This window comes from Magallana gigas, chromosome 4, assembly GCF_963853765.1.
Source record: "Magallana gigas chromosome 4, xbMagGiga1.1, whole genome shotgun sequence".
NCBI classification, from domain to species: domain Eukaryota; kingdom Metazoa; phylum Mollusca; class Bivalvia; order Ostreida; family Ostreidae; genus Magallana; species Magallana gigas.
The window spans coordinates 52427497-52452330 of NC_088856.1; the positions used below are offsets into that span (position 1 = coordinate 52427497).

The 24834-nt window shown below is 35.1% G+C and overlaps 1 protein-coding gene across 21 annotated transcripts in view; it reads left to right on the top strand.

The window, feature by feature from the left end:
* LOC105330944 (ankyrin repeat domain-containing protein 36C) overlaps positions 1–22078 on the top strand; it is a 70607-nt gene extending 48529 nt beyond the window's left edge. For 9 of the 21 annotated variants that reach the window (XM_066082881.1, XM_066082875.1, XM_066082874.1 and 6 more), the window contains 25 exons: positions 214–298; positions 884–1024; positions 1815–1844; positions 2354–2449; positions 3004–3243; positions 4239–4318; positions 4629–4770; positions 5448–5567; positions 5779–5825; positions 6267–6405; positions 7238–7426; positions 7713–7928; positions 8345–8464; positions 8558–8629; positions 9135–9164; positions 10312–10410; positions 11006–11056; positions 11726–11799; positions 12825–12894; positions 13915–14013; positions 14692–14862; positions 16524–16727; positions 17193–17371; positions 18741–18913; positions 20766–22078. In XM_066082881.1, the coding sequence (XP_065938953.1) occupies positions 214–298; positions 884–1024; positions 1815–1844; positions 2354–2449; positions 3004–3243; positions 4239–4318; positions 4629–4770; positions 5448–5567; positions 5779–5825; positions 6267–6405; positions 7238–7426; positions 7713–7928; positions 8345–8464; positions 8558–8629; positions 9135–9164; positions 10312–10410; positions 11006–11056; positions 11726–11799; positions 12825–12894; positions 13915–14013; positions 14692–14862; positions 16524–16727; positions 17193–17371; positions 18741–18913; positions 20766–20881 (2983 nt within the window). In that variant the 3' untranslated portion in view covers positions 20882–22078. Of the gene's footprint in view, positions 1–213; positions 299–883; positions 1025–1814; positions 1845–2353; positions 2450–3003; positions 3244–4238; positions 4319–4628; positions 4771–5447; positions 5568–5778; positions 5826–6266; positions 6406–7237; positions 7427–7712; positions 7929–8344; positions 8465–8557; positions 8630–9134; positions 9165–10311; positions 10411–11005; positions 11057–11725; positions 11800–12824; positions 12895–13251; positions 13282–13914; positions 14014–14691; positions 14863–16523; positions 16728–17192; positions 17372–18740; positions 18914–19397; positions 19437–19885; positions 19919–20765 lie in introns of all 21 variants that reach the window. The other 12 variants (XM_066082888.1, XM_066082887.1, XM_066082886.1 and 9 more) reach the window with 12 other exon arrangements.
* Positions 22079–24834: the final 2756 nt, after the last annotated feature.

Below are 24834 nucleotides of genomic sequence, written 5' to 3' on the forward strand. Positions count from 1 at the left end.
TCTAATGACTTCAATGTGTGGTTTATTTTCAGGACTAATCTGAACCTATATATTACATTTTGATGAAACCCATTGAGTAGATTTGATTTAAAAGAGTCTTGAGAAATGACATGTGAAAGCTTGGAATACTAGAATATCCGTAATACAATATAACAGGGAAGCAGTATGCTGTACTTCAGTTTTCTATATTGTTTTATTTTCATTGGTTTACAGTGAGTTGGAGGCTAAACAGAAAACAGAACTACAAATGAGGAACCTTCAGCTGGATCTGAGAACAGCCAACAACAATATCAAACAGGTAAATCAACAGCAAACAGGTAAATCAACATCACACTGGTAAATCAACATACGGGTAAATCAACACCACACAGGTAAATCAACATACAGGTAAATCAACATCACACTGGTAAATCAATGTCACACAGGTAAATCAACAGCAAACAGGTAAATCAACATCACACTGGTAAATCAACATACAGGTAAATCAACACCACACAGGTAAATCAACATCAAACAGGTAAATCAACAGCAAACAGGTTATTCAACATCACACAGGTAAATCAACAGCACACAGTTAATTACCTAGATTGCCTACAGTCTCTCCAAAAATAGTATTAAACAAGCTCTTGACGTCCTCTTTAAAATGATGTCAAATTGAATATAGGTTCCAGGATTACTTTTTTTGTGATTAAATATTTAATGTCAAAATATTGTTTTAATTTTTTACATAATTCCTTTAAAGCTGTAAAATACGGGAATAGATTCATCAAATCAATTATGATGTCATAATGTTTCTAGCACCAAAAAGACACTCTGGAATCATTTAGCAGATCTTGATCTTAATTAACCTGCTAACATCTGTCCTTCCTCTCCCCTCGTGTAGTTGGAGGATGAGAAATCAGACCTTCAGCGGCAGCTTCAGAATGAAAAGAATGCTCGGCAGCTTCAGGAGCAGTTTAACGAGGACCAGCAAAAGATTCAACAGGCTCTTCACAAGGAGCAGATCACGACCGAGGCTCAAAAGGTAGGCATGTTGGACTGGTCTGCTCAGAAGTAGAAGTTACTGGGGTCTCAATACAGTTGAATCAGACAATATGCGTTGCTGGGCCAACATTTCTAACAGTTGTTTGTCAGATTTTGGTACTGTGGTTTCATTAATATTCAAGGGTATCAATTTTCGTGGATAAAGTGAAAATCACAATTTTAAGGATACGTTAATTCGTGGCCTATCGTACCCTATCAATACAAAATGTTAATAGAAATTGCACTTCAATGAACATTTAATTTCGTGGATCAACTTCATAACGAAATCCACGAAAATTGGTATTCAACGAATATTGATGAAACCACAGTATTACATTTATTTGTTTACGTCTACATTTTTTAACGATTCACTTCAGTAAATATGAATAGAGACTGTGTGTTGCATTATTCTGTAAAGACATGTTTATAAGAAAGCTGTGCACATGAAATTAGAAAAAATTCAGCCACCATTAATTCCAATGCTTGCTGTGTATTTTTATTTATTTTCTCCACTAAATACAAACTGTTGAATCATCATTGTTTGTGGAGGACCAATGTTCTTGGGTAACCCTTGCCCATGAATTTATGTTTCCAAAAAATATATGCGTCAACTTTTGTTTGATATTCTTAAAATTTTCCCAAACTTGCTACCAACGAAATTATGTCCCCAGGACTGTTTTGGCTATACCCACAAACGTTGACCCCCACGAATAGATATGATTTAAGAGTATTGCCTTTCTGGAGATCTCAGTCCTGTGATTTGATTGACTTTGACCATGCGTTGCTTTCAGGAATACACCTTAGATGATGATGACGAAGACGTAAGATTTAGTACTATTTGTTATTTTTAACTCTTCGACAGATCTTGAGTGTATTGCCTGCTTCTTTTGGTGTTGGGTTTGGATGTTAAAAAAATCTTCCATAAATTATCTTAAGTCTTCTGCTCTGCTTCCTTTAACAATGCTTCTTTGACGGATAAAAATGAAATTAATTGCCAGACTTTGAAAAAAATGCATGAAGTGTTGAAGTCTTAAACCTTTTTTAAGTTATAGTGATATTCCATTGAAGTTTGGTGTTGGTTAGTGGGTAGATGTGTTTGATCTTATACTCTGATCTGTTACAACTGCTTGGTATCTCCACGCAATGGCCTCACTCTTTAATATAAGATAGATATTGTACATGTATATCGGTGGTGGTAGAACATTTGTCGACAGTTTGTATGTATCCTTTGTCGGCCTTATTCCTATATGATATCTATCAAAATAAAAGTAAAAAAGGACAAACTAAACTATCAATAACGGTTTTGCGAGACTTATTTCCTGTATTTTAGTCGGAAGCAGAAAATAAACTGGAGGCAGTAGATGAGGACAGGAAGTCAGCGAACGAATTACTGCGGAAATTACGTGCAGAAAATAACGCCTTCCAGGTAGGGGGTCTTCTTCATCACCCCAAATATGCTCAACAAAAGCATTTTTAAATTTTTACCCATCTCTCCAAATATGTTTAGTAATCTGTTTAAACGTCTTCATTTTTTAAAAGTGTGATTAAAATGAAGATGTTTCTCACAGTTGCAAGATTTAATGTTTAAGAGATTCTGTGACTTGTTTACTGAAAAAGTAGTTTTCAAAATTGATTTTAATTTTTTGAACTGCACACAATACATGTATTAGCATATATTTGCAGGCCAAAACTGTAGAATAAAAGCACTCTTAATTGATCTATTTTGCAAAGGATAGTAAATTTATATTAATTGCAGTCATCTCCCTTATCAGTGAATCAGTTGAAACATTTTTTTCGTTTGAAGTATAAATCAACGAATGAATTTTTAACCCAAGTATTAATAATAGAAAGAGATTACGATATGACAAAATTAAATGCCAACAAAATCGTATTTGGTTGAAAAAACAACAAAATTTTCACCCAACAAAAATATGTGATTCTACAGTACATGTAATGAACAAGGACATGTTTTCTCTTCAGCTGGAAATCCAGAAGCAGAGGCTTCGTCACAGGGATGAGGTGACTATGTTAACAACGGAGACCGAGGAACTACAGAGCAAGATTGAGGAGCTGAAGAACGAGATAAAGCTGAACGAGGAGGCGTTGTCTCACGCCACAGTCCAGTACAACCTCCAGACCAGCAACCTCCGCACAGAGATCTCTGTTCTCAACTCGGTGCTCGAGAAAGAGCGAGACTCCAAGGAGAAGCTGGACACTGAGGTGGGTAGTGAGTGTACTCAAAGTCTGTGGCTATCTATTGTACTGTACTGGTAAAACTCTAAGTCTGTGGCTATCTATTGTACTGTACTGGTAAAACTATCTATTGTACTGTACTGGTAAAACTCCAGGTCTGTGGCTATCTATTGTACTGTACTGGTAAAACTCTAAGTATGTGGCTATCTATTGTACTGTACTGGTAAAACTCTAAGTATGTGGCTATCTATTGTACTGTACTGGTAAAACTCTAAGTATGTGGCTATCTATTGTACTGTACTGGTAAAACTATCTATTGTACTGTACTGGTAAAACTCCAGGTCTGTGGCTATCTATTGTACTGTACTTGGTGTGCATTGGTTCTAGGCTTGACTCTAGCAGATATATAAATTATATAATTAATATTAATATGTTGGAATTTGATGCAAAACAAATGTGCTGGGGCATAAATGATAATATGTACCCGGTACCATGCTTAACTGTGGAAGCCTTACATTATGTATGAAGGAATTTAATTTGAAATACTGTATATCCTGGGTTTTTTCACATGTCCCAAAAATGGGGAAAATGTGTAACATTTTTGATTTGCATCAGTCATTTTTTGCAATTTTAAAAGTTTCTTATAAAAAATAATACCAGGTACATGATATCATTTCTGCGTATTCAATAATTTGCTGACGTATACAAGTGATTGCAAAAAAGCAAAAGATAGATTATTGTGAAAATAACCAGATATATGGTACATTGAGGCACAATTGCCAGTAATTCGTTTTTAGTTTCAGTTAATAAAGGTCAATGAAATTATAAAATTAATAGAATTTGATTTGGAAAATGAATTTTAAAAAATGGTGAATGTATTTTCTATCAGAAGTATATAAAATTATGCACATATTGACTATGACTCCAAAATAAGATTTCCTATTTTAATGTTTGGTTTTATAGAATTAAAGGCAAGAAGTAAATATCATGTGGGTTTGATATAACCAGATATTTCCTTGTAGTTATCATCCTTGAAGACACGCTATCACTCGAGTTCCCTGGAGCTTGACAAGGCAGAACAGGCCAGAAGTGAGGCGGAGAGGTGGGTATACAACAGAGATAACAGTGCAGCCAGTTGTATGTCATTGATTGGTTCTGTTATATAAGATAGGATATTTACAGTAAGTTATAACTGTGCACAGTTAAGGTCATTAGTGAAGAACTTAACCATACGATGTGTTGAGGTTTCTTGATTGGTGTGTTATTTAACCATACGATGTGTTGAGGTCTTTGATTGATGGGTTATTTCAAGCATTGATGTGTTTAGGTCTCTGATTGGTGGGTTATTTCAAGCATTGATGTGTTGAGGTCTCTGATTAGTGAGTTATTTCAAGCATTGCCGTGTTCTGTAGGCGTCTCCAGCATGAGAAGGAGGAGTGGTCCCGCCAGCTGGACACGCGGGAGAAGGAGGTCAGCAGTCTGAAGGACAACATCCAGGGCCTGCTCCACCGCATCACCAACCTCGAGAACAAACTCAACCTCACCGAGAATGAGGTAAGTGTCTCCCTGTCAGTAGCTATAGAGGCTGCTCCACCACATCACCAACCTCGAGAACAAACTCAATCTCACAGAGAACGAGGTAAGTGTCTCCCTGTCAGTAGCTATAGAGGCTGCTCCACCACATCACCAACCTCGAGAACAAACTCAATCTCACAGAGAACGAGGTAAGTGTCTCCCTGTCAGTAGCTATAGAGGCTGCTCCACTGCATCACCAACCTCGAGAACAAACTCAATCTCACAGAGAATGAGGTAAGTGTCTCCCTGTCAGTAGCTATAGAGGCTGCTCCACTGCATCACCAACCGCGAGAACAAACTCAATCTCACAGAGAATGAGGTAAGTGTCTCCCTGTCAGTAGCTATAGAGGCTGCTCCACCGCATCACCAACCTCGAGAACAAACTAAACCTCACCAAGAACGAAGTGTCTCCCAGTCATTGAGAAAGTGGTAGCATTTTACAAGCCTTGTCTGCTACTTGTGTAGAGTGCACTAAAAAGCTCGCTAAAAATAATGGGAAATTTCATCAGTTTTGTAGAGCTTTTTAAAGATTCTGTTGGACCTTTTCCAAAGAAAGATTATTGCAACAGACAGCAAAGGTTTCACTGAGGGAGAGCTAACAGTTCCCATGGTAAGAGCCTGACTGTGTAATCTAATTGGTGCTGTTTTTGTTGTAGCTGCACAAGACTGAGGCCACACTGCTGGAGAAGAACAACATGCTCAACAAGACTCAGAAAGACCTGGACTTCATACAGAGTGCCCACACGGCCTCCGAGGAAAAATGCCACACCGAGATGGTAAGTGTCTCACCGAGATTGTAAATGTTACACTGAGATAATAAGTGTCTCGCTGAGATTGTTATTGTCACAATGAGATGGTAAGTGTCTCACTTAGATGATATGCATGTTATTGAATGTAGCATCATTTTAAGTTAATTTAATTGATATTATTGATTACTATCACATTAATCTATTAATCAAACACCCCTTTTTATTTTGTCTTTTGCAGGAGCTACATAATAAGTTGCAGGCAAAACTTGATCAGCTCCAAGAAAAGTAAGTTGTTAAGTGAAACAAGTAGACAAGTCAATAATTCCATGCATATATCATTTAGTAATAGGCTCCTTTTTCAGAGAGGTTGAAGCAACTAGTGATAAATTCTTGATGTACTCCTGAATGTCAGATTTACTGAGAAGGATAGGTTTTAACAGTCATCATCTGATAGATTCTTTTCATCAGTTGTCCTATGTCTGTTCAACAATTGTCATATGTTGTAGTCTGTTAATTAGTTGTCGTAGTTTGTTAAGCAGTTGTCAGCTGTTGTCTGTTTGTAATCAGTTGTCATCTGTCCTAGTTTTGTATTCTTTTGTCATCTGATCTAGTTTTGTAATCTTTGATTGTCTATCATAGATTTGTTATCTGTTGTAGTCTTTTGTAGTTTTGTAATCTATTGATGTTTTTTGTAATAGTTTTGTAATTGGCTGTTGTCTGTTGTAGACATTCATCCATACAACACGAGAACCTGACCCTGAAACAACAGGTGGACAACCTACAGAGGAGTATAGCTGAGCAGGGCGGGGACAAGAGTGTGGAGTACAACAAAATCATTGCCAGCATGCAGGCCGACTCAGAAAAGGTCAGTGTAACAAAATCATTGCCAGCATGCAGGCCGACTCAGAAAAGGTCAGTGTAACAAAATCATTGCCAGCATGCAGGCCGACTCAGAAAAGGTCAGTGTAACAAAATCATTGCCAGCATGCAGGCCGACTCAGATAAAGTCAGTGTAACAAAATCATTGCCAGCATGCAGGCCGACTCAGATAAAGTCAGTGTAACAAAATCATTGCCAGCATGCAGGCCGACTCAGATAAAGTCAGTGTAACAAAATCATTGCCAGCATGCAGGCCGACTCAGATAAAGTCAGTGTAACAAAATCATTGCCAGCATGCAGGCCGACTCAGATAAAGTCAGTATAACAAAATCATTGCCAGCATGCAGGCCGACTCAGATAAAGTCAGTATAACAAAATCATTGCCAGCATGCAGGCCGACTCAGATAAAGTCAGTGTAACAAAATCATTGCCAGCATGCAGGCCGACTCAGATAAAGTCAGTATAACAAAATCATTGCCAGCATGCAGGCCGACTCAGATAAAGTCAGTGTAACAAAATCATTGCCAGCATGCAGGCCGACTCGGATAAAGTCAGTGTAACAAAATCATTGCCAGCATGCAGGCCGACTCAGATAAAGTCAGTGTAACAAAATCATTGCCAGCATGCATAGAAAAATTGTTGAAAGATCATACATGTTCCCTGATTAAAGAGATGTATTGTGAGAGAGTAATTTACAAATTTGCTTTTCTAGACATATGGTGTGAATTGGCTGAAAAAGGATTTTTTTTGTAATATATGTATTTTCAAATTAAGAGAACATTTTTTAGTTACATTAAATTTTTGTTCGATTTATTCAGATGAAAATTCACTGGGAAGAAAGAACCTCAAATTTGTCGGACCAGTGTTCCAGACTCAAGGAGGAGAACCGTAACCTGGAGGCTCGACGGAGTCAACTCGAGCAAGAAAACAGCCGTCTGAACAGTGAGATTGCGGACCAGATCCGGAAGATTTCTGTCGTGGAAGCTAATTATCAAAATCTCGACCATGTAAGCAGACGTTACTTTATAAGCTTCGTTTTTATGAACCAGCATAAAAAAATTAATATTGGGTAGAGTTTTACTCTATAATTTTGAAAATATCCAGATTCTATTCATAAGATTTAACAATGAGCAATCCTTATAGATGATCTTTTCAACTTTTATGAATACTTATGAAAAGTTCTAGTTATAGAACTTATCTAGAAGCTAACAAGTTTTGACGACTTAACTTTCTCTTTGAGAAGTACAGATTTGGAAGATTTTTCTCAACTGACAGACATTTTGTACATTTCAGACACGGAGAAGTATGGATGAGGAAAAGACGCGGCTCCAGATGGAGATAGAGAGATACAGGGAAAAGTGCAATCACGAGCGAGAGAAGTGCATCGAGGTGCAGAGTAAATACCAGACAGTTGAGGAGCAGCTGAGGAGGATCCAGGAGAGGGAGGAGAACAACACCCAGAAACTCCTCAACAGCTCCGCCAACATGGAGGCCGTCCACAAGTCAAAGGTCAGCAGGTTACAGGGGTCACATGACGCTTAGAGGTCAATGGGTCACAATGTTAATAGGTCACAGAGTTGCAGGATCACCATAAAAACTTAATCCTAAATGAAACATTGCTGGAAGCTGCCTCTTTTGCTCTAAAGTGTCTGTGTATTTAAAACATTTAGCAAATTAGTTATTTGATAAATAAATTATTTATCAATGTTTAAAAAAGGGAATATTGATTATACTTGAATTTACATTTGTTGAAACAAAATAAATTCTTCAGTATGGTATTTACTGCAATCCCCCAACAGTGTTACCTTTCTACTGATGTTATGTTATTCATGTACATATGAAGAATACATTTCATTTGTAATAAAAATTGCTGAAACAAAACTAATGTTCTAGGGGTTCAAACGAATTTAGATTTATTTTAACAGACTGAGCTGGAAGAGAGCTATCAGAACATGAAGCTTGAGAATGCCAAACTGGAGGCGGAGGTCAAACACGAGAGGCAGCGAGTCGAGATGTTACAGAAGGACCTCAACGACTCGCAGAAGGTAACACTCTCGGTCGATCACTGTCGGCTAGGATTCAGTTTATTTTACACAAACTGATCGTTAAATGTGGTTCGTTTATTTTTTTCTTTTAAGGTTCGTAACAGCTTGGAAGCATTGTGTTCAAATCTGAAGTCAACCAACTCCCATCTTGAGGACAAATTAGGGGTAAGATTTTATACAGTATAGTACTCATTTGAATAGCTTACTTAATATATTAATTTGTTTCATGAAGAACTTTCAATTGTTATATATCTACAATGTACCTGTATCAAGATTATATAATTTATAAAAAAGCCAGCGTTTAGAGAAAAAGATTGCATGCTGAGATTGCATGCTAAGATGCAGAACATACTAGAAGTATGAAGAAGATCTTTTACTAAATGCCATTTCACCAGTTTGCCCATCTAAGCTTAATTCACTCCTGGCCATAAGTTTTTAATTTGACTGCATTCAGAACAGATCTTTGTTTCAGTTTTCAAATATTAGTTATATGATCTAGTTTTTTTGTGAATAAATGCAATGTGGTTTACGAGTCATTATTAATAGAATGTGGTTTACGAGTCATTATTAATAGAATGTGGTTTACGAGTCATTATTAATAGAATGTGGTTTACGAGTCATTATAAATAGAATGTGGTTTACGAGTCATTATAAATGTTGTTTCATTCAGCATGTCTCCGTCACTGACCTTGGCTCAGATGTAAGTCACTAGCTCAATCGTCTCACCAGCTTATCTCACGAGATCGTAGTTTGTTCTCCTTTAGTGCAGCTTGTTTCTAGCTTGTATTAATATATCTCCTGCATGCTACTGGTCTTCTCTATCATAGGGTGGTGGTTGAATATTCCAATTTGCTTCTGTTTATAAGTTTGAGAGATTTTATAAGGTTAATAATCATGATTATTATTATATAATTGTAGAATATAAATGTAACAGTTCCTATAAACTTGGAATTTTCCTTCCAAAATATATAGCCTCATTGCATGTAAATATAAGTTTACTCAAAGTATGGAGTTGCAAAGCTTTTTACAGTACCATGCATAAATTATTATTGGTATGGGGATAAATTAATTGCTAGGTTGGAAGGGTGTAATCTGGTAATTCCCCTATTTTTCCAGAATAGAAAGAAAATTCTGGTTATAGAGTTATTGATTTTTAATGGGCATTTCTTTTATTGTTAACTCTTTTCTCATGCTTTTTTTTCATAGAAAGTAGAAATGCATTTGTGCTTATGTAAACACTCAATGACATATGGAATGATGTGTTTGATACTCTAGCATGCTCTTAAAAATCTGAGGCTCCATTAACAAGAAAGCTTACAACTAGTAAGTGTATCCTAGCAATGTTCTTAATTTGACCGCAGGCTCTATATTTAGACTTATAAAAGTGTCAAGAAATGACTGAATTTTGACAAACATGAGCCCTGTAATAATTAGTACTATTTATAGACTGTGTTGTGTAGAGAAAGAAAATATAACCTTCATAATTTGAATTCTCTTCCTAGTTGTAAGTCTTGTTGTTACAAGGGGCCTGTGTCTCTGTGTTAGTGTTGGTTTTTCTATAGTTACTGTAAATTCCAAATTAAAATATGCGAGGAATTAATGTCCGCATAAAATCGCAAGAAGCATATCAAGTTATTTGTTTTTAAATCTTGCTTATATTTTTCGGACTATAAGAAATTATTATTAATATTCAGCATTCGCGATTTTATATTATCGCAATTTGATGAAAAAACAGTTGAATGGCGGAATTAAGCACTCGCATAAAATAAGGAATCTACAGTACTGTAAACATGATAGGGGCACTTCTCTAGCTTCCCTGTCTGTACGATAATTTCTGGGGTCTGTAGGAGGAGAGCACGACCAAGTCGCTGATAGCACAGGAAGCAGAGGAGCACAAGGACTTGTGGGAAAAAGAGGTGATATCGCGCTCCAAACTCGGGCTGCGGGTACGTATTTGTGACGCTGGGTGACTTAGCATGCAGACCTCTATATTTCTGAGTCTACTGAACTCTCTGTTACAGCGCCATCTTTTTGCTATTTATATTCTACTGTTCGCTATAATATAGACCAAAGCTTGAAGGGTAATGTGAATGTGAATATTTGTACAGTTCAATTTGTTGATATTTTTTTTCAAATTTGGTAACTTCTCAGACTGCAAAAGCTCTATCCATGCAACATATTCATATTCACTATACTGTACAGTAGTTTTATTGTACTGTAAACTACATGTAGTATTCTTTTCATGTAATTAATGGTAACAATATTTTTACTGTAAATATATAGTAATTCAGTTGGTAAATTCTCAGAGAAAGTATTTTATTTAAGAGAGCATATTTTATTAACTTACAGTGCATAAATCCTGAAATTTGAAATGTATTAATTTAAAGCTTTTAGTTTATGCAGTTATGTAGAGCTTTGAGAAAAAAATTAGATGTAAACGAACAGTTATAGATGTTTGACAAAAACTTACTGTGGATCTGTGCATACAATCGGTTACTAACTGGAACGATGAGCCAAACTGACCCAGTTTTTAAATTTCAGATCTCACAGTATGAAAAGCAGAAGCAGGATGCCTTTGTTCAGCTTGAAGAGGTCGGAATTCATTCACCTTCATTTTAATTTGAAATAATGTAATACTGTAAATTTTCCATATATGATTTGATTAAGATTTTAAATATTTTAATCACATACTGTACGTATAATGCCCCTGCGGTAAGAAAGATACCGCTAACTGATGCACCACGGCAACCTGATTGCTTAAGGATCCTCGACACCCCGTGACTTCTACTTTTTATACAGTACGTCACACCATGGCGATTTTAACCCATTATAATCAGCTTAATATATTGCCAAATGTTAGTCTCTATCTCTGTCACGCAATGGGTGTAGCTTCGTTCTATTGACCCACAGGTCCCTAGCTAGTTCAAATACAGCGGGGACTTTTGTTTTCATGAATAGCGATGAAGTTTTGAAAGTTGATTCTTCTCCCAAAATTAAATTTTTTTCTGCCATTGTCAAGTCGAACACATGCAAGTAATCCGTATCTCTAAGTAATTTAGAAATTCAAGCTGGTATGCAGAACTTCTCCCAAAGGTGTGGAGGACACTTAATGAAGGGAAAACAATTGTTTAGTACCTTTTGTCTAAACTTATCAAAACCTAATTTACAAGGCATTCTAGAGTGCATACTGATGAAAAATAAAAATGAGGAGAGGGCAATGATTTGTTGGATGAAAGTTTTTAAAAAAAAAAATTTTTACAGGAGAGGAGAAAGCACAGAAAGACGGTTGAAGCCAAGCGGACAGTGGAAATGAAGCTGGAAGCAGAAATTGACAAGTATGATAACCGTGTTACATCTTTACGATAACCGTGTCACGTCTTTAAAGGGGCCTGGTCACGATTTTTGTCAAAAATCCAATTTTATCCGATTTTAATATTTACAATGTTTCAGAAAGGCATTTTAAAGAGGCAACCAAAATTTGAGTGTCTCTTGTTGAGTTATAAGCAAGTTACAAAGCATGAAATCCTTCGCCATGTAAACAAAGCGTTTGTTTATATTTTAAACTTTGAAGTAACAATTTCAGTTTTAAACTTAAAACAAATGTGTTAAACGTTAGGAACTCTTTATCTATGCTTAAAATAAATAAAAAGATAGACAAATAAGCTGAAAAAAGATTTTTACTGGTATATTGAACCTATGTAAACAAAAACAGGGCACGAGCCTTGTTTACATTACTAAGAATTGTAAGAACTGTATTTTGCTTATGAATCTATGATTGACTCTCAAATTTCATTTGATCATTAGAAATGTATTTCTAAAGCATTGTAAATAATAAAAATAGAATTTTACCAAAATCGTGACCATGCTCCTTTTAAGTGAAATTAACACAAAGAATTTTACAACAGATAATAATATAGCAAGCCAGAGCTGTGTTTTACAGAAGAACTTACGACTTATGACCAAATTAATGAATGCTGATTTATCACAAACTAATCAATTTGATTTGATATTTGAATTTTATGACTTTGAAGTATAATTATAGAAATCATAAAAAGGATACCGGTAAATGAATAGTTTTATAAAAATTATGTTTTTCAAAGATCATTCCACAAGACTGAAAATATTTACTACTTCGTCGTAAGTTCTTTTGTAATGCTGCTAACTGATACTTATAAAAATCTTGAGATCAGTAATTTAAATTTAGATATACGTGAAATCAACATTTCTTAAATTAACTAACACAGGTTTCTTGCTAAAAAAAAAAAAACTCCTCATTTGAGACTTCTCCATTCATGTAATTTGTCTATATTGATGTACTGAGTAAATCTTGATAAACTGTACCGTGATTTTGTTTCAACAGAAATACTCAGTTACAGAAAGAAGTGGCCAGTCTGAAGACTTACCTGAAGGTTGCCAAAAAGAGGCTAAAGGTGAGTGTGTCCACCCTACTGCCCCCCCCCCCCCCCCAATGTGTGATCCCTACCCCCAGGGGCCTCTCTCACATTGATGTTATACCTCTGTTTTGTATAATACAACAAGCAAGCAGTTAGGAAAGGGAGGGGTGTGCAGAATACTTTTTGGGGATTTTAAAGAAGAATAAAATATTAGTCCTAATATGCTCTTTGTCAATTTTATCTGCTATATCAAGCACTATGCAAAACTTGGCCAGTCTTCGCTAGCAATCTGGCAAACTTTATCGATAGTTTAAGTCGGACTCTATTTCTGCTATGCGTAACAGCCTCAGCATACTTGCATGCAATATTTTATCTCAAGGTATTGAATTTCAGGAGCTTGATGCAAATTTCACAATTGACAGTGTATGTATGATCTCCTATTGAATATATAGTTAGACACTGTACAGTATTTGTTAGATGATACTGTTAGCTATATAGTCAAGCCCTAGTCATATAGCCAGATGTAGTCAGTTTCTAAAATCAGCTGTCTACAGATCACGTTCTATAGCCAGGTTTTTATATTTAGAAGACTTTAGATCTATGAACTATTTGATTTAATCTCGATTTGTCTTTTTCTGCTTTTGTCTATCCCCTTTATATATATGCTTGTTCTTGTACTGTAGGGGAAATCACTGCCAGGAAATTTAAACATTTACCCAGGTTCACTAGTCATGGCTGTTTTACAAAATTATACCCTCTAGACAAAGAAATTCAAGAAGCTGGTTAATTTTGAAGTTAAATAAATAAAATAAATAAATAAAAAAGCATAGTGCAAGTGTTTCTGTGGTGCCAAGATGTTTATTGGGTTAAGTCATGTAAAAAATATGGTGTCAAGTTTGAAGATTATTAAAGTAAGGCCTGTATTTGACCACCCAGCACCCTTCAACCACAATACAGAAGGTTTTAAATGAATTACCAGACCTATGGTCCTGGAGCAGTGACTTCCCCTGTCTGTTTCCATGTCTGTCATTACCTCCCCTTTCCTGCTTCCTTCAGGGCATTGATTCCCACGACTCCAGAATTAACTCCCTTTCTGCTGACTTTGACAGAGAGCGCGTTACCATGGAGAGCACCCTGTCCTCGGTCCGACAACAGGTAACGCCGGGGTCCTCAATGCACTGTCTCACAGCTAACAACCAACTCGATAGTGTTCTCTAATATCATTACAGAGTTTTGTTTTTAAATGATATACAGAAAAATCAAGTTTTAAATCTTCATATTTTCATTTTTTCAACCTGCGCTTTAGATAGTATTCTATTTATTAAAATCGGTTAACAATGCTCTGGATAGAGTCTTTGATATTTTTATTTTCTCAAATATTTACAGATTTTTACTGAAAAAGTTGTTAACTTACATAGGGATTTATTAAATTTCATGTATTTTGTTTAGTTATCAACAAAAAACTTTTTGGGATCTAGATTTTATGAAATTTGTGTTAGATACTCATTGTAAATGTACCAGTATAAACCTCAGAATTTTACAGGTCAGGTCTGGCAAGGAAAATAAACACTTTAGATATCTTATGTTATATTGTCTATTATATCCCTATATGGGTAAAATAATCATGCATTTACTAGCTATTTTTTTTACATTTTTACCCCCAAATAATTTCAATCAGTAAAATTTATTTTTTGTTTTGTAATGGATGCTTAATCAATGGTCGTGCAAGACTAGCTCTACATCAAGTGTAACATGATTACTCCCTAGTTTCCCTCTTTGACAATTGTATTTGATGCCATACATTTTGTGACCCTATCATTGTCAACCCTGCAGCTTCAAGATTTACAGCTGAACTTGGAGAGAGAGATACAAGAAAAAGAGCTCTTGCAAGCCAAGAACTTCAAGCTGAAAAATGAGCTTACTGAGCATGAGCGGCTCAAAAAGCTGCTTAAAAAGCTGGAGCTTGCTAAAGATAAGCTGCAGAGGGAATATGACGAGTATAAGGTATCAACTCCTGCCATTGTGAATGTTGCATGATGGGATTGGATGCTGGTTCACTGTTTGGGTTCTTTTGAGGAACAAAGCATAACACTTTCATCATTATATTCTATTATTTTGCAGCTTCTTGTCTGTCAGAGAGATTGTATTGACATTGAGAAGTTTCTGGGGATTATTTTTTTTTCTTTTGGTTGGATGCATGCACTTGAGAATGTTGGTTGGTTCTATTGCTCTTTATTTCACAGCATTTGATGATTTTTCACTGAGTGTTAAACACCTGTCAAACATTGAGCCACTTTGAAATTATTTTACTTTATACATTTCCTCTAGTATGAACATTTAGCATGTGCAGTACTTTGATACAGCAGTTCTCCTTCTCACTTCTCACCACAAAACATGTACCAGCTTTTAGCGACAGTTACTTTAAACCAACTATAGTTTGCAACAACTATATCTCGCAATTTACCTGAGATTAAGTGGTTTGCGGCGAGTAATTTTTCGCGACCTAGCCTTATCCACACCTGATATTTCAATTACAATGGTAATTCAAATCTGGTCCGCGGCGAGAAATACTTGTGACAATGAGACTCCCGCAAAACTCACGTAATTTTCTCGCATGCGAATAAAAGTTGGTTCACAGTACATTGAATTTATTTAAGGAATAAGGAATCATTCTTTGAATATTATGAGGTGATAATTTCGGTTGGGGCGTGGTTAAATCCAATAAAGCCCGAAGACCTTTATGATAGATTTGACCAGTTCTGACCGAAACCATCACCTCATAATATTCAAAGAATGATTCCTTATTACTTATATTTATATTATTTCCAATTTGAACCCTTTAAAACAACATTATTTTAAAACCTTTTTTTTTTTATGTAGCACATGCTATGTATTACTACGCGGCGCAGCCAATACCGGTTATGCTATAAGACACACTTATTTTGTGTCACTCATATTTTATGAAGTTATTGGGTTTTGCGGTTCAGAATTGATTCATAATGTTATCACAGACAAAGACATTTAAAAATGTAAATATTCATTTTAATTATCATCTAATCTTTATATTAGTCATTAATTTGCAAATACATGTACATGAACTTACATAATATGATTGATACAATTATATGTATTCAGTTATAAAGTATGGTGCAAGCATTTTTGATGATAAGATAAATATTGCTTTGAATCTTGCTGCATGCAGTACAGCTGTTTGATTAAGAATGTTAATGACAGTCCTAAAGCTAAACCCAGTAACAGTACCTGTTAATGTCAAAAATAAATAAAAACATGAACAGTACTCAAACTACTGTGCTGCTCTCAATAAAATAAAAACATACTTAGTGAATTTCTAATATACAGTAACTTAAACTTACTGGCCTCTTTCATATTTTATTACTTACCACAAGAAAAAAGATTTCATAATTGCAGATTCAATTCTTATGCTTAGCATACTAAATTTAATTCAAGCGATATCTCTCTCTGTATTGATTTAGTTGAAGTTTTGATCATTGCAATCTTAAGATATTTTTTATCCAATTTTTGGTATATTCTTGCACTTGCAAAGGTAATTTTTGGATTGTCAAGCTACTAAATCATTGCAGAGTTTGGCTAGGAGGTTGACAGATTAATGTTGTGATAATTGTGTTTTCCTTTTCTTTACACAGAATAAGGTGGGATCAGACTACGTTGAGAGGGAGGATCTAGAGAGAGTCCGACGTGAAATTGAAGCTCGATACCGAATGGAACTGAATCGGAAACTCGAGGACGTCAACAATTATCTGGAGGAACAAGCTCGAGCAAGGGATAAACTGGACGTGTCTCGAGATGAGACTGAATTCAAGATCAGGGATGATCACAAAAAGATTCAGGTAAAAATATGTGTCTTATTTGCACAACCACGATCTTTAAAGTGAAAAGTTTAGATAGTACTAGTCCAGATCAAATTACTGTATACAGCGTTATTTTGGCCCTTCAATATTTGCAAACGGTTTCGCCCCATCGTAAATACACCCAGACACGCTTGTTAACTAAAGAGATAACTTGGGACATTGGAATTCATTACACTGTCAATTTAAGCTTTGAAGAAGTTGATAAGTTTTCCATTACACTGTCAAATTGAATATAATTTGTGAAGAAGTTGATAATTTTGCTATTACACTAGTCTGTCAATACATGTATAAGCTGCAAAGAAGTTGATAAGTTTTCCATTACACTGTCAATTTGAATATAAGCTGTGAAAAGTTGATAATTTTGCTATTACACTAGTCTGTCAATACATGCATAAGCTGCAAAGAAGTTGATAAGTTTTGCCATTACTCTGTACCTTTTTACAGGAGGAGAACTCTTCTCTGAAGTTGAAGTACGAGCAAGCGGTGGCTGAGAGAGAGAGCCGCGAGATGGAGGCCAAGCGTTACCGCGAGCTGTATGAGAGCGAGATGCAGTGGCGTATGCGTCTCAGTAACCAGCTGATGCAGACCTCAGACAAGGCCTTCAGCTACAAGTCCAAGTTAGTGTAAGTGCCGCCCCTCACTGATACAGGCATGCGGGAGCTGGCACGTTTATTTTTTTGTTTTTAAATTGGATGCTTAGATTCAGTGGTTAAAAGATTTAAATTTTTCACTTCAATCCCTGCTTGATTTATTTCTTTCTTTATTTTTTGATAATGAAATGATTTTCAATCTCACATTTAGTTTCCCTCTCAATTTTGGTCTATATGCAGTTAGTAATTTCTTTGTTCTCCGTACTACAGAGAAGAGCCGTTTGCTATGGTGTTTGCTAATGTGCTCAGCTGAAGGAGGCTGGGTGATCGACAAATTAAACTTCATATCTACTTTAGATATGATTTTTTAAAGTTATGAACTATTATTTGATAATGAAAAATTCCATATATTTTAGCTTTAACATTTTGGGGGGATCCCTACACCAAATAAGTGTGGAGATTTTTGTTGCATGCATTTGTTACTAATAATAGGCACAGTATTCAACAATAATAGACCTCAAAGTACAATAGTACTCTATTTTTAGAGAATTTTTAAAAATATCAGTCTCTTCCAGAGTCTGTCGTTTCCCTCATTTGGCTTGCAAATCCGGACTTACACTACGTACTGCTGTTGCTACCTAGCTAAATCTATATTAATTAAAATACATTAGTTTAATTATGTCAAACTTTCATTGCAAGTCTTATACTGCAAACGTTTTACATTTGCTAAGTTAGGATCAATACACGAGATGGTACTACGGTACTTTAGTTTTATATTCATCATACATAAATGTTTTTAGTTCAAGTGAAAATATTATATCTGCTTACCTTTATCGATAATCCGTCACATATTTATGATCGTCTGTTGCAGATGACATGACAAATATGCATTCCCAATAGCATGAAAACAGTATATTATTTTGATTTCATGTTTTCTGTACATAACAACTGATAATCAAAGTTAGTTGAAAGCTTTAATCACGAAGGAAATTGACATATTTTCTAAGCGTTTAGTGATTTCATTCTTATCTCATCTCCCTCGTTAGAAGAGTTCAATTGAACCGTGTATAGCTATTTTGTACTACAATATAATGCTGTCAATCAGGAACCAAATAGCATTTCAAACAGATGTCAGACATGTTGTGACGAGGTAGCGTTCCACCTTAAATATTTCCTATATCTTTATACAGAACTCTTCTTCTAATGGAGATAATTATAGTCTAGAAATGGCCACGACCATCCAGCCCTCCTATTTGCTATTTTTCTGTATTTTTGTAGAGTATACTATAGAGTATACATCTGATCAAGAGTTACAGTGTTCACATTCTTTTGCATTTTCATTGTATGGTATTTCTACCTCTACTCAATTTTTGTTTGTCTGCATGTGTTGAATTATTTGCAGCTTAGAGAAACAGAAGAACCGAACGTTGAACACACTGGGTAATTTGACCTTCTCAGGGACGCTCAACGGCCAGCTCCTGGACGCCAGTCGGATATCGGGAACCACCGAGGACTTGTTCACCAGTAAGCTGAAGGCAGAGTTAGACCGCAGCATCAACAAACACCTAGAGGCCGGTACGTTCAGCAAGAGTTAGCTCCCTTGATCTGATTTCAAACAAGTTTTTTATTAATAGGCACAGGTTTTTGTGGGGGTTTAAAATTCTGTAATAATTCTAAAAACTTTATGGTCACTGAGGCATATATTTCTTCTTTTTGTCCAGGAATATCAAAAAGCAATCTTTTTTCACTATTCCCCCCCCCCCCCCCCCACTCCCTCCCAATAAAATTCCCCATTAATTCCTCCACAAAAACAATGTCACTCTCAAGATTTTTAAGGAGGTGTAATTCTTTCACTTTATTGCTTTACTATAAATTTGTTCACAAAAGGAATTCACTCTGGAGATATTTTTGGAACTACAAAAGTTCAAATTAATCCTCCTTTTTTATTGCTTACCTTGATAATCTTCATTCAACTGATTTAACAGTATTAACCGTATCTCTCTGTAAGGCTACTAGTTTCATCTTATAATAATCGTGATGAGTTCATTTTCTTAAATAGATCAAAGCATATTTCATTAATCTTGGAAAATTCAGTAAAGTATCTGACTTCAACAATTTCTTGGATTTTTTTTTTTTTCAAATAATTATAAAATTCTAATTACTGTTTTGAATGCCTATATTAAGTTTTTATAAAATCATGAAATTTTTTAAGTTTGTTGTTAGCATGCATTTACGAGTGGTTTGTTCACTTGATACATCTCTGCCTATTCTAATATGTTCATTTAAGCAAGTATTTCCTTCAAACCATTCAACAATTATGAAGAAAACAGGCTGCAAACAATTTTGGAATTGCCTGGCTTACAAATTTTATTTATCATAAAGGTCTTTGTATAAATAGGGGAAAAAGATCCTATCAAACATTGATATGAATAAAACTAAAATTTGAATTTCCATTTCATTTATTTGTAAAATGACCATTAGTTTGTTAATTAAAATCATTAGTTTGCTTAACCTACTATTTAAAATGGCTACTTCTGTAATCTGTAGGAATACGATTTGATGTCAAGTTGTTGTAATGTGGTAAGGTCACACAGATTTAGCTTGATTGACACGTGTGGTGTTGCTTTAGAATCTTGTCCTAGAGATAATTGTACTCTTTCTGATTATTCTTTAGTGTTAAGATGAACCCATCAAACAGCAATTTATCTTCATTTATCTTTACTTCTTCAAGTTGATACAGAAGCATGTAACTCCCCTAGGAAAACATTTTAAAAATTAAGAACGTTATAAACGAATGAACAATTACAAAACTGCAGAGTAAACCTAGAAGTAAACACGTATCCTTTGAAATTTTTATTTAGAAAAAATATGTACATGTTAATATACAATTAATGTAAACCACTGAGGGAGTCAGCAAGATTCCAGTTCTCTGGGAGCAAGTCTTTTTCCTGAGGCGAAGCTGTTGTTAACGGTATAGGAATCAATGTCTAGAAATTATAAGTGGATGATGTCATTCTACAGCAAGCAGCTTGGAGAGTAAAGATAGGAGGAGGGGTGGGGGGGGCGGGGGGGGGGAGGGGGTTTGAAATAAATGAAATATATAATTGCTGTTTGAAATCACGTACACCCACCAATTTACTGTTCCTGTAATACCACATTGACATTCACCAAAAGGTACTAACAACTCATTGTTATCAAAATACAATTAACAAATAAACCCCCTGTGCAGTATGATGAAACTTGTTTATCTCCATGCTCCTCTAATTTTAAAAGATATACCACATACTTGAAATTTTTTTTTTACAAATTTTAAATGTTTATTTCTTTATGCACAATCTGCTGAAATTTACTATATCAAGTAAAGTTGACGAGAGACAGTCTTCATTTTCGGTGAGACTTGCTAATTTTTGTCTGTTGTCTGTTTCAGCACCACATGACAACAGTAAACCCGTGATTCGCCTACATAGTGACTCCATGAATTCCTCATATGCCAAATCCAACGCAGACTACTTAGAAGTACTCCAGAGAAAATACCATGTATAGCCTGTTCCTCCATTATCTCATTAATTCATCTTCTCCTGAACTCTTGGACTCATTCTCCTTCAGCCATGATAAGACACTGCGGTCATTTCAACGTCATGTTTTTTTTTTTCCATTGGAGATATTTACTGATCCATTCTTGAGTGCTTACGTATTCTTGGAATTTTCTTTATGAAGGTTCTTAGTTTCGCTTTTTCGCAGAATATGTAACAAATTTCGAGAGAATGAAAAGCTAAATTCTCTCCTTTTTTTCTCTCCTGTATGAAATAATATGCAATATTCTGAATATGCATGGAGTTTAATCAAATATCATTATTTTTTGTTGTCATTTAATTATAGACCTACATTTATTACTCGCATATTTATTTTTTAACTGGTGACCTTGAAATTGATGAATCACACAAAGTGTATAAAATACTAAAGAATGATAATAGCTCATAGTGTTCTGTGGCAAAAATTAGGTTAATTTGACCTACTTTTTTCCTCTATGTTTACATGTACTCAGTTTTATGCAATATATGTTTTTATACAGGTTACACATTTTCTGTGATATTATTTCATTTAGTTTAAAAACTTATTTACTAGGATTTTTAAAGATTAATTTACAATGAGATCTGTGTATTTACTATTTATGAACTTGAGAAATATGAGTTAATTGAAAAATTTTCTTGATTTACATTACAAGGTTGTGGTGATTTTTATTGCAAATTCTGTTGGGAGCCCCTTGAGATGTCAAATACTCGTATTAATGTGGGAAAATTCGGCATTAATTTGTCTTTTCTTGATTTGCAATACCTTGAACAAAATATTCTTTTTGATTTAGTTTTCTCAAAAAAATATTAAGTTGGAATTTTAAAAGATTTGAAGGTTTTTTTTTTTTATTGGTAATTTAATCTAGTCATCAAAGAGTGTGAGAGGGAGAAAAACACAGAGTAAGCATATCATTTAGTAATCCAGAAATGGGAAACTCGGAGAATAATTAGAGCTACAGTGATAGGTTGCCTGAGTTTTAAGGAGGGTTTATTTTTTGGTGAGTTGTTCAGCACTCCGTCCTGTCCTTTAGTGTTAGTTTGCACACAACCCGTGTCCATCCAATTTTTATTCATTTTTTTTTTTGCATATTTCATCATATTTAACTATAATTTTTTAAATATTATAAATGTGATATTTTAATATATTAAAAATATGTAATACCCAAAATCTTTTGTGTTGAATTTCTTCCGCTCCTGTTTGTGCAATTTACAGTGACATTTGTAAATCATGTATCAATATTTGATTGATTGATTGATTGAGATTACTTCTTCCAAGAATGTTCATGACCCACAGATATGCGCTGTTTTGTGCTTCAGACTTCCAGACAAGCGGTAATTAGTTTCGAACGAAGTATTTTGTTATAATTATGAGCTGTAAACCGTATAAGTTATTCTACGAGACATGGTCTTTATCTGACCTGAGCTGGAAAGGTTCGTCCGATATTTGGATTTGTTGCTGATGTGAATGACATATGCTTTATTCATTTTTTCTCTGGGGTCTGACTGACTGGAAATTGATGCGCGGTATAGATAATTTACTGTAGAGCTTAACTTTACATCTGTACATGCTATTTTATGGGTTATTTTAGCACTGTTTTGCGGCCATGTTTACGATATCTTTTTGCTCTAATTGACCCTTAGTCGCCGTGAATGGTTTTGTAACAAGACCTCCGTTTAACTATCAAAGTCTTGAACAGCGATGGATGTGTGCATTTTGTTATTGATTTTAGAACTTTTAATTAACTGATAATGGAGATATTACATAGAATATACATCTTTTAAATTAAATTCTCGTGACCCCCCCCCCCCCCCAAAAAAAAAAATGTAATGCGAATTGCAGGCAAAATTGAGTCATTCTCCAATTTGGTATGACTAAGAATTAGAACCATTTTAACAAAGCTTGAACTTTGGGTAGTTGGTGAAACAGTGATATGACGTAGGCAGTTTATTTCCTTGCTGGCCACTCAGCCATGGCTCTTTGAAATCAACATGGTTTATCTGGCTTCTGAGCTGAGACTACGCAATCTGTGTATATATTTTACTTAAAACCAGCGTCATTTCTAACTTGTTTAGATAGTTACGTCCTACCTAAAGTCCAAGGTCTTCTTAAAATGGTTCTAATCAATGCGGGGGTATGAGTTAATGTGGCTGTGCCAACAAACCAAAACATCCTATGGTTTGTCCCAAGTTATTGCTTCCATCACTCTTTGATGATTTTTAATATAAATACACAATCATACCTGTGATAGAAATGCAGTTGAAATCAATAAAACGGAATAAGTCCAAGATATCGTCATTGAACAATTTTCTTTTTTTACTCATAAAAGTTCACAGGAACGAAAACAAATTTTTACGGAGATTAAAAGTGGGAAATGTTTACATCTTTTCTCCATTCGGAAGTACTCGGGATACTTCTCGCAACTTTTCAGCGTTATCATCCGGGCTTATTAATGGCTGATGCAATGCAAAATCCCCGTAGACTTTTTATTTTTTGGATGTGTATTGAAACCTGAAGCGGTAGAGGGGGCGTTTCAAAACAGATAATCTGGACATTTTTCATATTAATGAATGAACGTAGTTTTAGCACAAAGGTATTTATGATTATCGAAATATCAAGCAAAAAGTGGTGGAAGCAAAAACTCGGGACAGCGTAAGTACACTTTTCATGACAATGTCCCCAAAAAAGAAGCGTGACGAATTCATCGGGCGCAGAATGCTAGTGTAGGAGACGAGACCACTGGGCTGTGTTCAAGATCGTAGCTGCTAGCCTAACCGCTAGGTCGTAGATATCTATGTAGGTCTATTAAACGGACCGCTAGGTTAGTCGCTAGGTCTCATAGAAGGTTATGTCCCAAAATGTAATTTCAGATCAAGAATCGATTTATTTGCATTAATTGCTTTTTACTACTGTTGGTTAAGTTATAAATTAGGGTTAGGATTATAAGGGCTATAGCTTCTTTTTCTGTCTTAATTTCGTTTTAATTATCTATTTCATGTCAATTTTTACAGTCCCAAAAAGTGTGGATTGGGGGGGGGGGGGTTAACTCCATGATAATCCAATTTTTATATGTAAATTTAAAAAGAAAATCTTTGTTTTGAGGAGAAAAAGTGAAGGCCTGCCCCTCCCCCCCCCCCCGGATGCTACGTCCCTGATATTGATATCATAGGTAAAAACTACGTATGATATATAGCCTATATATAGGAGTGTATTCAAATTTTAAAGCTATTTTATTACATGTTTATGTTACATGTATTTTTTAAGAAAATGTAAGAAAGTAATATTAAAAATTTTGAACAGTGTGTTTTTAAAATGCCACATTTTCCTTAATTTTTGCCTAGATACATGTATATAAACACTTTATTACTCAATATATAAAGTGAGGTATATATGATTATTTTGTATTATTATAAAGAAAATATATGCAAGCAATCATATTTTTAGATTATCAGGCAAAATTAGGACTAAAGTGGATGCAATTTGACCTCCCCCCTTTTATTTATTCATGATCATATTCAGCATATTTGGTTATAGTGATTTTTGACTTTGTTATTTTTAAGGGGATATCAATGAATCATTTTACGTCTTTTTATCTTAAACTTGTTAGTTACATGTCACAAAGCCTTTGCTTTGTAAACATTTACACAAAAGTATGTTTGAGCATAATCTATATATTAATATATCATTTCTTTGCCATTGCTGTCTTTTTAACTCGTAAAAATGCCAGTCCTTTATGTCTCATAATAAAAGTCCCGTGTTAGCTTTTGGTAAAACAAACTTCCTCTAGTCTCTCACTTTAAATAGCCTACTGCTCTCTTAAAAAAAAATCAACCAACATCGCTTTAGTTTAACCACGACCTTCACAGTTAGCATACACTGCATAGGCGTCGGAACGGGGGGGGGGGGGGGCTAAGGGGGGCTTAGCC